At 36.1% G+C, this 16,521-nt stretch overlaps 1 protein-coding gene across 3 annotated transcripts in view; it reads left to right on the forward strand.

Moving 5' to 3' along the window:
• The window catches only part of Wdr92 (dynein axonemal assembly factor 10), a 51,846-nt gene that overhangs the window by 14,482 nt on the left and 20,843 nt on the right, over positions 1-16,521 (forward strand). For all 3 annotated transcript variants that reach the window (XM_089091703.1, XM_089091701.1, XM_089091702.1), the window contains exons 2-3: positions 1,350-1,450; positions 16,079-16,203. In XM_089091703.1, coding sequence (XP_088947829.1) covers positions 1,350-1,450; positions 16,079-16,203 — 226 coding nt within the window. The remainder of the gene's footprint in view (positions 1-1,349; positions 1,451-16,078; positions 16,204-16,521) is intronic.

The following is a 16,521-nucleotide window of genomic DNA, read 5'->3' on the forward strand; positions in this document are numbered from 1 at the left end:
ATATTTGTCAGGCTAAATTTTTCTTGAAAATACTGCAAAGTAAGTATTGCCACTTCATAGGTTTGGATTATGGTTATCCAAGTCTAGAATAACAGGACATTTTTTTTGTATGTTTTACAAAATGCTTAACAGATTCAAGGAAGGTGTTACTATTAACTCATCTGCTTTGGGTAGCTAAACCTTGCACTCCTGGTGACCTTGGCTTAGCACATCAGCTTGGTAGTTGACTTGCAGGAAAATATGCACCAGAGGCAAATGGCACCAAATGTACTGCAAAAGCAGACTTTTGTTACAGTTTGATTACATTCAGCAGAGGTAGTGCACAAAGCATCCTCAAACAACATAAGAGCCATCAAATATTCCAGGTCAACCCTGACAGTCATTCTTCTTCTGAAGTTCTGGTGTGAAATTTATTATCTTAAAATTAAAAGTTATGGTGCCCTGTCCTCTTGCAATGTTTTAGTTCATCAAGGCATATGACTGGATGAACTTTTGTCTTGTAGCATTCTAAAATTTGTGTATTTCTGAAGTTTTTGAGAATACTTCTTCTATCTGTTCCATTGGGTTGAATGATATGTCATACCTTTGCCTACACTGGTTCTAGGCGTTTACCCCCCAGAGACTATCCCCCCCTCCACCTCCTGCGTGGAAAATACCCCCCCCCCCTATTTGCAAATATATAGCCCAAATTATATATTTCCCATATATTCTGTCACTTGTCTTTGTCTTGTCTTGCACTAAGCTGAAAAAAACTAGCAAAGAAACCAGTTTGTTCTTGAGTTTTCCACAACTTAAACTTGGGTGAGTGGGGTATAATACACAAGTGCCAAAACTCCTTCCCTCTACAGAAATTAATGAAATAAAATGCAAATAAAATTATCAAATATGAAAAGCCTTACTTTCCACGGGGGGGGGGACACCAGCCTCTGCCTACAATAATGACATTCTTCTAACAAGTCAGTCTAAAATTGGCCTGTTGTAGATGGTTCAAAAGTTTCTTGTCCTTTTACTGAAACCGGTCTTTTGCTTAATGTAACAAAATATGAGAATTTTTTGTAGCCAGTCTGCCAAGCTTATCCTCCTTTTAGTGTTTCTTCCTCTACTAGGCTTTTAAATTCTCCTGGGCCTTTTCCTGTTCCTAGCATTGATTTGATTTAGTTGTAGGATATCATACTTGCAAAAACCTCAAAATATTTTGGGAATATGTTGTTTGTGATGCTAAAGTACAAAATCCAGACTGCCCACTCTAAAAATTGTAGCCAACAGAACTAAGTAGGCTATAATTAGTGTAAATAAAAAAATGTGACTAATAACATTATTAACATAAATAATTAAAGTTCAATTTGCAGGTTTTCACAGAAAGTGCATTTCGTTCTGCTTGTGTAGCTCCTTCTTCTCTTGGTTATAGAGGTATATCTACTGGGACTTTTAATGGAATGCTTCAAATTTGGTAAATATTTAACATAGTGTCTATTTTCTGGGAGATTTCTAAAAAAAAACAAAAAAAAATCTATTATAGCTTGTTTGATGTTAGGCTAAGAAGTTCATATTTTGTTTGGATTGTCTGATTAAAATGCTTGGAAATATCTTCAAAAGTTCAAACCAAATAAAACCACATGCTCAGGTCTGAATAAATGGAAACACTTAACATTTGTCAAACTTAAATATTATCAAACTTCATTGTGAAATGTAATATCTCTAACTTAGATCTTACTCAGATATATTAATCAGTTAACATTAGCTGTTTAAATTTCACGCATTCTATTAATCAATTATATTTGGATGCACTTATTGCCACAGTACATTTAAGGTATTATCTTCATCTTTATTAACTGCAATGAGTAGAGGGAAATAGCGCCAGATTGTATTTGCAAGAGCCAAAGGACCTTTTGCTGCTCGGCTCCTGGTACTATATATATATATATATATATATATATATATATATATATATATATATATATATATATATATATACACACCGAACCGACTTAATGGACCAGAATTGCAAAGTGCTTGAAGGTGACCCAAATGCAGTCTGGAAGTATATCAAAAAGAAAAGGAGACCGAAATCTCTCAAAGAAGAAATTTTGCCAATTGGAAGTAATTGGAATAAATATTTCACTGCCGAAATCTCACCGCCAAACAAGGCTCTCGAGAAAGAGTTCGAAAAAGAGCTCGACCCTCTCCTAGCGTCAAATGACCGAAGTGTTGGGTTCGTTGTTACTGTCTAGTATCCGTCATATGCTATCTAAACTGAAAAAGAAGTATTCTTGAGGTGATGATAATATTTGTGGAATGCATCTGGCTATTGGGGGTGACAGTGTGTTAAATCACCTTGCTCTTATGTACCAGATGATCTTTACCTGCGGTCTTGTCCCCGATGTTTTCTGTGTTGGCGTCGTTACACCAGCTCCCAAAAAAGGGAATGATCCCAGGAACTGTTCATCATACCGCCCCATAACTGTTGCGCCGGTATTCTGCAAACTCATGGAAATGCTTGTTTTTGGTGACCTAAGTGAAGCTTGTTATACTCCCGATTCGCAATTCGGGTTAAAGAGTGGTACTAGTCGCGAGCATGCTCATTCGTTGATAGCTAATCTTTTGCTCAGTGCTCATGATAATAATGATACATTTGTTCTAGCATGCTACGATGTGCGTAGAGCATTTGACTCCGGTGTCCACGTATAAATACTTAGTTCTGCTTGCAAACGCGGAGTTGATCGTTCGGTTGTTGTTGCATTGAGGATCATGCATAGGAGGCTGAGAGTGAAGATTAAAGTCCCTACTCATCGCGGTATGGTGGTATCCACCGTAGTTATACCTGTCCGTAAAGGTATCCGGCAAGGCTCCATTACTTCCCCTCCCCTATACAACAACAGTATTATCGTCCCTCAAGAATCTGCCAAAACGTGCTGCATGTATCTAGGTATTGACGTGTCGCTCATCAATTACGCTGATGATATACTTAACGCACGTAGGTCTGTTTCAAGGGTTGAGGATAACTACAATATATTGAGTGATGGATATGCTAAGATTGGACTAGCTTTTAACGCTGCCAAAAGTGAAGTAGCTGTTTTTCGTCACAACGTGAAAGATTCGACCCCGATTAGCGTGCACCTAGGCGATACTGCGGTGAGCTCAAAGCCATCTCTAACTTACCTTGGACTGCCGATCGCTTCAGATCTGCGGTTTACTCGTGAAGCACTGGTTGAGCATTTTTCAGAAAAGGCACGCAAAGCATACGGACTACTCCTACCCTGCAAACGTATGTATAACCGCCATATACTCGGAAGGCTTTATTCCGTGTTCGTTATCCCGCATGTTCTGTCACTCTCGCCGTTTTGGTCTCTTTTCACCGAATCAGATAAGCGCTCAGTCCGTCGGGTTTACTATAAATATGCAAAATATCTGTTAAGTGTTACGCCATGGGAGAGAAATTTAAGAGTTTCGAAAAATTACAGCGTTGCGGACCCGACTACTGCAGCTACTGAGCGAATCGTCCGATTTTGGCGTTCGCTCAATCCTGATCATAATATTTACCGAGCTATCGTAGGCTAGTTTGATTACGAGTTTAGTATGCTTATATAGATTGTTATTGAAGTCTTGTTGTTTCTCTTATTGCGTTTTCTTTTTCTCTTTTTTTTTCTTTTTTTCATTACTCCGTTGTGTAACCTTGTGTTATTTATGATAGGAAATAAAAACCATTCATTCATACAAATAAATATATATATATATATATATATATATATATATATATATATATATATATATATATATATATATATATATATATATATATATATATATATATATATATATATATATATATATATATATATATATATATATATATATATATATATATATATATATATATATATATATATATATATATATATATATACAAGCAAAATTGTAAATTTTTTCCCTGAATTCATGGAAAATAAAAAAAGTTTTGTTTACTATAAAGTTTTTAATAGTTTTTACTAGATTTCGGGAAATTTACTAGATCCTCTAAATTTACTAGATTTTTTTTTTACTAAATCTAGTAAATCCTACTGACGGTGGCAACCCTGAGACAGACCGAATTTGTTGACATGGTAAAAAAAACTTCCATAATGGGACTAGAAAAAAATACATGGGGAGCAAAAGACGAGTTATAAAGCCGACCAAGATTTTTTTTGTCAAATTGACCTTTAACCCTAGAAAAGCGTCCATAGTATTTTCTCTACTTCTCTCTCAACACATTTATTGTAAGTGACCTTGTTGCTCGAATCGAGGTCCCGAATGCAAGTCCAAGGTACTTGAGAGACGCAGTGGCAAAAATTGAATCAGGGCCAATCTGAATTTTTAAATTGAGAGTGTGATGACATCCAAAAACGAGAAATTCAGTTTCAGCAGAAACGACTGACAGCCTAATGTTAGATAACCCGGCATAAAGGCTGTTCATAGCAGCCTATAGTGATTGCAAATTATCAGACAGCAGAAGAATTTCATCTGCATACAAAAGGTGACTTGTGTCAATGGATGGCTCAATAGGAAAATGAGGTATTCTGCAGGCTGCAGAGCGGATGGCATTGTTAAATATTGCAGGACTTAACACTGAGCCCTGTTTTGCTCCGCAATGCGCAGAAATTCTGCTGCTCTAAAGATTTTCGATGCGAACACATATAGAAGAGTTTTGATACCATTGCCACAGGGATGCACAAATGAATGGGTCTACCCCACTCCTCAAAAGTGCTAAAACAGCTTGGGAATATAGGATCAAATCAAAGGCTTTAGAAATATTCTTTGCACAAACATATAAAGGTTTCTTCATTCTCTCATACTTCTCCGAAATAGACACGAAAACTGCATGTATTCCCAACACCAAGACCAGTAAAAACCAAACTGATGATCTCCATGATCAAACCTATTCGAGATTTTTAAAAGAAGACTCGTTTTAAACAGTTTTGCATTAACTGAACAAACTATAATTGGACGATAAGAGTCACAAGATTGAGGGTCTTTATTCTTTTTCGCTACAAACGTCACAATGCCCTCGCATAGTGCAGTTGGTATGAATTGCTGCGCAATACAAGACGTATGAAACCAAGAGAGGAAAGGATATAATAAATGAAAAATCAAACAGGTGAGAAAAAAATAAAATCATTGATTTCCGGCTGGTTTTTTTTATTCAGTATCTTTTCTCTTCTTGTCAAGCTCACTTCGAAAGGTTAGATTTTGTTGTTTCTTTTTTCTTTTTGAGCTCTGAAGACGACTTTACGGAGGTCCTTGTTAAAATATTTGCTTATTCTTCGTCTTCATATTTTGCCACTGGCTGACAAAATCCTCGTTTTCTCACCTATTTGATTTTATTTTTCATTTATTATATCCTTTCCTTTCTTGGTTTCATACGTCATGTATAGTTAGTGTGGTCTTAGAATGTATTTGCGCTGTACAAGCTTGGAGGGCTATCAGTGAATAACGAAGAGAAGTGTTTTTCCCAGCAAGTTACATTAATAATATTAGAACGCGAACAAGAGCCCACTCCAGCCCACGCGCACACCAGCCCACTGTTCCCACCAGCCCTCAAAAGCAACATGAATCCGAATTATCAACGGCACCGAAAAAAACCATTAAGAAGACCTTCATGTTACGTTCCATCTCCTCACCCCCGTTATTTGCTTCAAATGAACCCAAGAACTTACAACAAGTGTCCAATAGCAAATCAAGAAACCCTGGTATGATACATTGCTCCTCCTCCTACACATTTCCCAGAATCATTCTAGTAAATGTAAGGTCACTGGTAAATAAAATGGATGAACTTCAAATTAGTCTTGACAAAAACCAGATTGATATTGGACAAAGATACTGGACCTGTATCCCCAAATGTTGACCATGAGGAACAAAAACTCTTTTGTCCCCTGTTTTGTTTCCCATTTTAATAATTGATATAACTCTTGTTTTATATTTATCCCCTAGCATCTGTTTTGTTGTTGATTCAATTTTTTGTTTTATGTTTATCCCCTAACATCTGGCTTGTTATTGTTATTCTGACGTGATTATGCTAGCTTTTGTGCTATTTTAGCCAATAAATCATATTCTATTCTATAAGACGATGAAGTGAACTTTGGTACGTTGTTCCATAGTAAATGCGGATGATTTCGGATATCACGAGACAGAATAGACACTTGCCTTTTGTTGAAGAGCAGTGCAGCTTTCTGGTACTCTTTTTTAGTTGATTTAAGGATCCTATAAATTAAACCATATCTGGGGCGATCACAATCCACCCAGATCTTAAACCAAAAATTGTGACGGTTCTGTGCAAGTTGTAGCTCTGGGTCATTGCTTCAGCCCCTTTTCCGTGTACCAACCCAAATTCTCTCAGATGGTACTGCCGCTGAGGCGGCTACTTTAATCGAATGAGTAATCTCAGAATCACTAAACATCTCAGGACGTTTCTCTTCGCTTGAGCTGAGGCAGTAATTGCTTCTAATTTTGGCCATGGCCAAGATGGTAAGGATAAGGTAAAATACCGCCGTTTTTAACACGAGCAGACTCGGTGGTTTTACAGTTAATTCGTTGAACACTTCATGGTAGAAGTTTTTTTAATTGTGTCTTCAAAGTACTCCCTAGATGGTGATATATATATATATATATATATATATATATATATATATATATATATATATATATATATATATATATATATATATATATATATATATATATATATATATACATATATATATATATCATATATATATATATATATATATACATATATATATATATATATATATATATATATATATATATATATATATATATATATATATATATATATATATATATATATATATATATATATATACAAGGCCAACATAGCTATGTGCGCTCCTCCTCTATCCCAATCTATGCAAACCTCCCTCTTTACCTCTTTACACCCTGCCAAGAAGTTCCAATTTCCCACTTTGCCACTTGCCCACTATGCCAATAAAAAAACGAACAAAATTAATTTAAAAAAAAAATCGACAAAACAAGCTTATCAAAGAAAAGTAAAGAGCCTCATTAAGCCAAAAATGAGTAGAAGTATATTCAAATAATTTTCCAAGCTTAAAATTACCATAAATCACCATCAATAAATAAAACCCAAAACAAACAGAAATTACAATAAATAACCGAGTCGAACTCGAAACGAGCACTGCTCATGGCCACAACTACATGCGAATGCAGTATTTGCAGTCGTAAGGAGTTGCAGTTACATGGAGTCGAAGCCGCAGTGAAAAGGCGTCGCAGTCATATAATAAAATATCTATGTACTGCCTTTCCATTAGTTCGACATCCTCTGGCAAATGAGTTTAACCTCTTCTGAAATATGTAAAATTATAACAAATAATCAAACAATAGAAAATGACAGTTATGAAGATTAAAATTTACGGATTTATGGAGGTCAGGGTCTAAAGCTCCCATTCTATGAACGTACTTCTGCTGCAAAATTGACAAGTTCGATTCATTAAGAATTAATTTGAAATCAGACTGTGGTTCGGTCTAAAGCATTCATATTAATAATTGAAACTCTGAAGTTACCTAATGTCACCTGACTGGGTGCGTGATTTTTCAATTCTTCAATAGTTTGTTTATAACTTTCTTGCCTATTGCAGTAGAGAAACAAGTTCTAAAGAAGTATGAAATGTCTCCTTTGGCCTTTTGCCAAAATTAGGTATGTCGTATATCTTCGGCGTACTGTCTAGTAATTTAAAAAGTAAATATACATAAGAATAATCTGTTAAAATGTCAAAAATACCTTATCAAGCGAAAGTCATACATATTTTGTTATGCGTTGTCTCGGCAAAGCGCATCTCTTTTGCAAATTGGACTGGAATAAGTCTTTTGGCGTAAACTGAAAAATGGGAAAGAAAAATTAGAAAACTTAATTTTGACGGATTTTAAGTTACATTTCAGTCTCACAGGCTAACAAGAACTCTACTGAGACAGGTTTAAAAAATATTTAAATTTGAACAATTAAACGTATTAACGTAGTCCCATCTTGTAGCGACAGGGAGGATTGAACCTAAGTACCATCGATTAAAGGGAACGGCTCCTATCTCCTGCACCGTCAAAAAGTATCAGATATTTTTATTTTTCCTATGTGCGTTACTTAAAAGCTGTTGTATCTAATTTTCAACCACTTATTTGTGTTGAGCTGAATAAACTTTATATTTGTCGATTTATAGTAGTACTGCAACCATGATAGTTGAAGTTTACTAATGAAATAAACTTGACGACGTGACATGGCTTCCAGAAAGTATGCCTAATGGCTGAGTAACCTAGCTATATTAATGCACAGGGGCATAATAAATCACATCCTTCGGACATTTGACTTGCGGAGATACAAGAGAAAAATTAAGATAAAAGTAAATTCAGGGATGAAAGAAAAAGTCGTTGATACTAACGATGATGGCTTCATATCAAGAAAAGAGCTTCAAAAACTTTGTTTTGTATAACTTTGTTGAATATATTTCATTCTTTTGGTACCTCAACACAACTCAATAACTAGGAATGATGATTGCATAGATCCTTAAAACTGACAGTGTCTCATGAATGTATCTTTGACAGTATGGCAAAGTCCTTATATCAGGATCTTATGAGTAGACATGACGAAGTGGCATGGGGGAGCTCTGGGACCGAAACCTCAATGAAGCCTAGCCCAGGATATTTATTGTGAAAATTTACCTAACATGCTTTTTTTACTTAAACTATAATCAAAATATTCTTCCTTTTTTTAGCTTCTTAAACAGTATCTTGGTTGCAGCGCCAGCTGCAATATAGAAAAGGGCGAACCTTGGCCAATAGTAGCCCAAAATTAATCATTTTAAAACCAAATTGGACGTAAACAAAAAATACACCATACACAATTGGAATCGTCATGGCCGAAAACCCTATTAAGGAAACCTACGGTCTCCTGGCTAGAACAACAAGGAAAATCATTGTTTTTTGCATGGAAAGTGCTGATGTGTCCTCCTTTTTCCGTTCTTCTCCTTCTTCTCTGCTAGCGAAGCACTGGAACATCAATGAGCTGTTTAAGAGCTCATTTTAAAGGAAATTGCTATATGAGAGCGTCTTTAGCGTCTAGAGCGTCTTTGTCATTAAAAGACACAGTATTTAAAATAAAATCAGATTTTTTGACAAAAAACTACATCCTTGTATAGAAGATCAAGAATGAGGTCATAATCATAGCTTACAACCATTTTCCCCTGCGGTCGATTAATTAAACTATCGAACTTGATAAGCACAAAGGGAGTTTGAATATGAAGTGACTCCAAACTTTTTGTTGTGAGAGGGGTGGCAGAACTTCCCCAATGCTGAATTCAATGGAGCAACCGTGGTTGAAGTTTTGTAAAAGTAATGCGGTTCCTTTTTTTTTAAAGAACATTCATTGTATTTTTGTCTCTCAATATCCTGACTGATACTGTTTTATTTATCTCTTCTTTTTGACCTATATCCCATAATATTGGCACTTTTATGAACTATGCAAGGTTGTCTTGTGTTGCATTGCTTCATTCGTTAAGAGGGTGTGAATTCTAATACCTTTTTTTTAAGATACTATGTTCTGTAGCATACATATCGGCCTTGATGATAACTGTAAGAATGACAAATTCTGTGGGAGCGAGCCATAGTGGAAATTTTCAACTACAATTCCAATTAAACTCTCAAATGTCCCTAGAATTGCCCTATGTACTTAGACGGGGTAATGGTTATTCCCGTCTGTCCCTGTATAAAAAGTTGCCAGATTTTATGCTAAGTTGAAGTTCTTCTCGAGGATTATGTGCATAGTTCAATCCTAATTTTTCAACGGCATCAGGCAACGGCATCTCTTTCCCATACTTTTCCATTTCCTACTCTATTTTTTTGACGATCCGAAAATCTTAAAGCCATTTCTGTAAAACCAAGCTTTGAATATACTTCTTTTAAAAGTTCACTACAAACTTTTACAGCCTTAAAGTGAACTTGTTCGGAACAACAAAAAATACGTGTGTCATCTTGCGTAAAACCACGCACTCGCATAAGTTCATGCAACTAACCTGAACATTGATTCCTTTGACATGTACCAAATCCTGCCATAGACATCGGTAAATAACGATGGCTTTACTTTACTGAAAAAAATTCAAATGAATTTACCGAAAAAAATGTGCATTGTCAGTTTAATATACATATACTGATATATATTCCTTAAAATCTTAATTAATTTTTGATTTCTTAAAATTATAAAAGGGAAAACATTTAAAATAATTTTTTTCAGTAAAGTACAAATAACATTCTGGCTTTTGAAAAGCATAGGATTTAGAACCCTACGCAGATTAATTTCTGCTCGTTTTGAGTTTGAATTATTTTAATTTCTGTTTGTTTTGGGTTTCATTTATTTATTTATACTGATTTGTGGTAATTTTATGCTTGGTAGAAATTATTGAATTCTATTTTTGTTCATTTTTGGTTTAACAGAGTTCTTTACATTTTTTTTGAAAAACTTGTTTTGTGCAAAAAGTTTATTTGATTATTTTCTGTTCCTTTTATATTGACATAGTTTTTTTCAGGGAGAAAGACTGGGCCTCTTCTGAAGTTAAACAACCATCCTTTCCATAAAAACTTTAAACAGCCCCTGGGAATAACTTACAACCCTTTCTCCTAATCTCTGGGGTTTGTTTCGACCCCAAAAGTCTTGTTATATGATATTTAGAAGATTTTCAATTAGAATGGCTGTCTCAAAACTTCTATTAGACGCATTTCTGGACACTACGACGTATGTGTAGGGGGGAGAGGATAGCTGCCCTCTGATCACTTTTGCTCTTAAAAAGAGCAATAGAGCGTCTGATTACCAATCAAATGAGCACCCTTTGAAGTTTATATGACCACGCTTTCTATTAAAACCCTATATGTCCTCAGGGCATAACTTACAACCCTTGCCCTGATGGCTGGGGGGATTTGTTATCCTCAAAGACATAATTTTCAGACCTTTCTGATAGGCTTAACAAAAAAGCTATATCAAAATTTTGATCGGAAACGTTTGGAGAAATGATAGGCGTGGAGGGGGACATTTGTCCTCTGATCATTTTTGACTAGTTAAAAGGCACTAGTCCTTTCAATTTCCAATTGAATAAGCCTTTTTTTAAGCTTTTATAACAATAATCTCTATAAAAACGTTATATTACCCAAGAGCATTAGTTAGGGCCATTGTCATTACACATATGGGGGGAGGGTTATTATCCTCAAAGAACTAATACCAAGACCATTCAACTACATGGAACAAAAAATTCATATCTAAATGTTGATCATAAATGTTTGGGGAAATGATGGGCGTGGGTGGGGCAATTCTCTCTCTGATTACTTTCGACTATTAAAAAGGGCAATAGTCCTCTCAATTCCAATCGAAAGAGCCCTTGTTGAAGTTTTTACTACAACACTTTTTAAAAGATACTATATGCCCCCTGGGCATAACTTACAACCTTGGCCCTGAGGGCTGTGGGGGATTGTTATACTCTAAAACACATAATTTCCGTACCCTTCAACTACGTTGAACAAAATGGCTATATCAAAATGTTTATCCGAAGTGTTTGGGGAAATGATGGGCATGGGAGGGGGGTCGCCCTCCGATCGCTTTTGAGTATTAATAAGGGCACTAGCCCTCGCAATTCCTAATTGAATGAATCCTTTTTGAAGTTTCTACGACAACGCTGGCAAAGACCTAATTTCCAAAACTTTAAATTACGTTGACCAAAATTTCTATTTCAAATTTTGATTGGATGTTTTTGGAGAAATGGTGGGCGTGAGAGGGGCATTAGTTGCCCTCCAATCACTTTCTACTATTAAACAGGGCAGTAGCCCTTTCAATTTCCAATCGAATGAGCCCTTTTTGAAGTTTCTTCTACGACGCCTTCTATAAAACCTTATGTGCCACCAGGGCATAACTTACAACCCGTGCGCTGAGGGCTGTGGGAGGAGTGTCATCCTCAAAGACATAATTTTCAGACTTTTCAACTACGTTGAACAAAATGGCTATCTCAAAGTATTTACTGGATGTTTTTGGGGAAATGGTGGGCGTGGGACGGGTGTTAGTTTTTCTCCAATCACTTTTGACTATTAAAAAGGATTCTAGCCCTTCGAAGTTCCGAAGTTTCTATGACAACGCTTTCTATAAAAAAAAACCTTATATGCCTCCAGGGCATAACTTACAACCCTTGCCCTTAGGGGGGGAGTATCATCTTCAAAGATATAATATCCAGAACTTTCAACTACGTTGGAAAAAATGGCTATCTCAAAATTTTGATTGGATGTGTTTGGGGAAATGGTGGGCGTGAGAGGGTAGTTAGTTGCTCTCCAATCAGTTTCGACTAGCCTATTAAAAAGTTCATTAGCCCTTTCAATTTCCAATTGAATGAGCCTTTTTTGAAGTTTCTACGACAACATTTTCTATAAGAAACCTTATATGCCCCCAGGGCATAACTTACAACCATTGCCTTGAAGGCTGTGTACGTTGAACAAAATGAATATCTCAAACTTTTGATTGCATGTGTTTGGGGAAATGGTGGGCGTGAGAGGGGGGTTAGTTGCCCTTTCAATTTCTAATCGAATGAGTCCTTCTTGAAAATTTACGACAACGCTTTCTGTAAAAAAAAAACCTTATATGCCCCCAGGGCATAACTTACAACCCTTGCCCTGAGGACTGTGGGGGGAGTTTCATCCTCAAAGAGATACATTCTGGACCTTTCAACTACGTTGAACAAAATGTATATCTCAAAATTTTTATTGGATGTACTTGGAAAAATGGTGGGCGTGACAGGGGGGTTAGTTGCCCTCCAATCACTTTCGACTATTAAAAAGTTAACTACCCCTTTCAATTTCCAATCGAATGAGCCCTTTTTGAAGTTTCTACGAAAACATTCTGTGAAAAAAAACAACTTATATGCCCCCAGGGCATAACTTACAACCCTTGCCCTGAGGGGTTTGGGGGGTTTGTCATCCTCAAAGAGCTAACTTCCGGACCTTTCAGTTACGTTGAAAAAAGTGGCTCTCTCAAAATTTTATTGTATATTTGGGAAAATGGTGGGCGTGAGCGGGGGGCTAGTTGCCCTCCAATCATTTTCAATTATCAAAAAAGACAATAGCCTATACAATTTCCAATCGAATGAGCTTTTTTTGAAGTTTCTACAACAACACTTTCTATGAAAACCTTATATGCCCCCAGGGCATAACTTACAACTCTTGCCATGAGGGCTGTGGGGGGGGTGGCATCCTTAAAGACCTTATTTCCAAAACTTTGACTATCTTATTCCCAAAAAATGACTATCTAAAAATGTTGATTGGATCTTTTTGGGAAAAGGTGGACATGAGAGGGAGGTTAGTTGCCCTCCAATCACTTTTGGCTATTAAAAAGGGCACTAGCCCTTTGAATTTCCAATCGTATGAGCCCTTTTTCAAGTTTCTACGACAAAGCTTTCAATAAAAACCTAATATGACCCCAGGGCATAACTTATAACCCTTGCTCTGAAGACTGGAGGGGGGAGTGTCCTCCTCAAAGATATATTTTCCAGAACTTTAAACTGCATGGAACAAAATGGCTATCCCAAAATTTTGATTGGATGTGCTTGGGGAAATGGTGGGCGTGGAAGGGGTGTTAGTTGCCTTCTAATCACTTTCGACTATTAAAAAGGGCTCTAGCCATTTCAATTTCCAATCGAATGAGCCCTTTTTTGAAGTTTCTACGACAACGCTTTCTATAAAAACCTTATATGCAACCAGGGCATAACTTATAACCCTTGCCCTGAGGGCTGTAGGGGGGTTTTCATCCTCAAAGACCTAGTTTTCAGAACTTTCAACTACGTTGAATAAAATGGCCATCTCAAAATTTGGATTGGAAGTGTTTGGGGAAAGGTGGGCGTGAGAGGGGTGTTAGTTACACTCCAATCACTTTCGACTATGAAAAAGGGCACTAACCCTTTGAATTTCCAATCGAATGAGCCCTTTTTGAAGTTTCTACGACAAAGCTTTAGTAAAAACCTTATATGCCCCCAGGGCATAACTTAACAACCCTTGTCCTGAGGGCTCTGGGGGGAGTGTCCTCCTCAAAAACATATTTTTCATCTAGTAAATCACTACGCTGAACAAAGTAGATGTGGCAAAATGTGGCTTGGGTGGGTTGGGAAAAATTGTGGGTATGGAAGGGCTACTAGTTGCCTTCCGATCACTTTTGACTATTAAAAAGGGCACTAGCCATTCCAATTTCCAATCGAATGAGCCCTTTTTCACGTTTCTACGACAACTCCTTCGATACGAAGTGCCGTGGTCTGGAAAAAAAATAAACAACATATTGTGCCAACATCGTTCTTTACTCATGCAGTGCTATTGCGCTGCCTATGATTTGGAAATCTGTTTATGACAAGGACAGGGCATTGGTTCAATTGCTAGCTTGTTGCTTTCGGATTCAGCAATGAACATATTTTCAGGAAACTTTTCCCAGTGTTAAGACTTTTCCCATAAAGTGTTGCTTTCAAAAACACTAGTTCTTACAAAGAAATAACGCTTATCTAAAAAAATTTCCGTTATATCTCAAAATCTTTACGCTAAAGTTTGTCTTGTTTTCCCAATTCTTTAAGAACGACTCCTGAAACACAAAGGCTGTTTAGTTAGAATAAGAAGTTTTTTTAAAGTTCTAAAGTACTTTAGGGTGAAGAGCCAGGTACTCATATACTGCATAATATTTGTTCGTTTTAAATTCCAATGTTGGTTCTTATTTTCAGTTGAAAAAAATGCAGTTGTTTTTTTATTTTATCTCGAAATAGTTTGAATTACTTGAAATAATTCTAATAATTGCTTGTTCGTAATTTTTCACATTTTGAACGTATCTTCCAACATTCAGTAGCGATATCTGCTCATTAATCTTCTGATTACCTAGTTTTATGTATGCTGATAAATGAAACTCCATCTTCCCCATTGGATCCTTTTAAGGAGCATTTGCCAGCAAATCTTAGGGATGGTCAAACCCTCACAGAAAGAACTTTTGTCTGCTTTATTACAGAAAAAATGAATAAAATGTCCCACTAGTTTCTTTTTTTTTTTTTTTTTTTTTTTTTTTTTTTTTTTGATTAGCTGATGGTGCCGCCCAGGTTCTTGCACTCGTTTTTTTGTCCCTTCTCCTTTTTTTTTTAGTTCCCACTGTAATTCTTATATATTTTATATTTCGTTCTCTTTTATTTTGTTGCTTATTATTTTTGCCCCCCCCCCTCTTTCTTGACCATTTTTTATCTTTTTAACTCTTTTCTGGACTTCGTTATTGACACTTTTTATTGTCCCCTTTAAATTATATGTTCTTATGTCTCGTTTTTTTTCGTGTTTAGTTGCTTATATTGCCCCCCCCCCTTTTTATATCCTTTTTAATTCTTTTTCTGATTTGTATTTGTGTAAGTTTAGTTTGACAGGTTTTTATGTTTTTAACTTTTTTAATTGAGTTTTTACAGTGTAATTATTGACTTTTAAATGGTTGTTCATTATGATTTTTCTTTTTTGTTGTTGGTTTTTTCATTTTTGCCAGTTTAGTGCAACCATTAATATTGTCAACTCCGAAGTCCGAATTCGGCCCTTTGTGGGCTTGTGATAGAGATTTTTTTGAAATAAAAATCTTATCTCTTATCTCCTACACTGAGTAAGTTGAATCAAAACTATGACTCTTCAAATGGAGGACCAGTTATTATTTTTAAATTATCTTACTTGGTTGCCGCTACTGCTGCAACCCTGATAGAGTTATAGTTGTGTCAGTAAGACAAACCTAAAGCTCACCCACCTCCAAACGGGTAATTAGAGAAATCTAGGCGAAACATAGAAAGTGTTGGTTTGTTTGCCCCCAAGTACGCTTAGCACTCCCGGCAGAGCATCCGAAAATCGACATCTACGTTACGTGGACCTCATAGGGCAATTTTTTTCCAATTGCGCTGAGATTTCATGGTAAATTTACTTGTATTTTTTGCTCCCTTTTATTATAAAAAAAAACGAAACAGAGTCATGTTATCAAGAATTTGTGTTATATTTATAAATTTTCTTTAAGGGACGTGGATAATCTGGATGAACCAATTTACAAAGTTAAACATGCTCACGTCGGCACAGTGAACAGCATTTGTGGCAAGGGTAGCGAAACCACATCTCCAGAAATTGCTACAGGTGGTCGAGATGGTAAGTTTTCTGCTAATAATTTCTGCCAAATCTCCTAACATTTCTTACCAAAACTAGTATTCTTACGAAATTTGTATATTCAAATAAATATCCAGTGCTTTGCATTTCCGTTTCTATTTTAGAAGTTCTAAATTATTGTTTTACTGGCCATCTCTGACTTTAGCTCTAACTCGAATCGGGAGTTTGAATCTATATGGGCTTTTGATCCGTATATTCAAACAAATATCCAGTGCATTGCATTTCCGTTTATATTTTAGCAGTTCTAAATTATTGTTTTACTAGCCATCTCTGACTGCTCTAACTCTAATCGGGAGTTTG

Source organism: Artemia sp. Qi Xiang Cuo, chromosome 7, assembly GCF_049724085.1.
Source record: "Artemia sp. Qi Xiang Cuo chromosome 7, ASM4972408v1, whole genome shotgun sequence".
Taxonomy (NCBI): Eukaryota; Metazoa; Arthropoda; class Branchiopoda; order Anostraca; family Artemiidae; genus Artemia; species Artemia sp. Qi Xiang Cuo.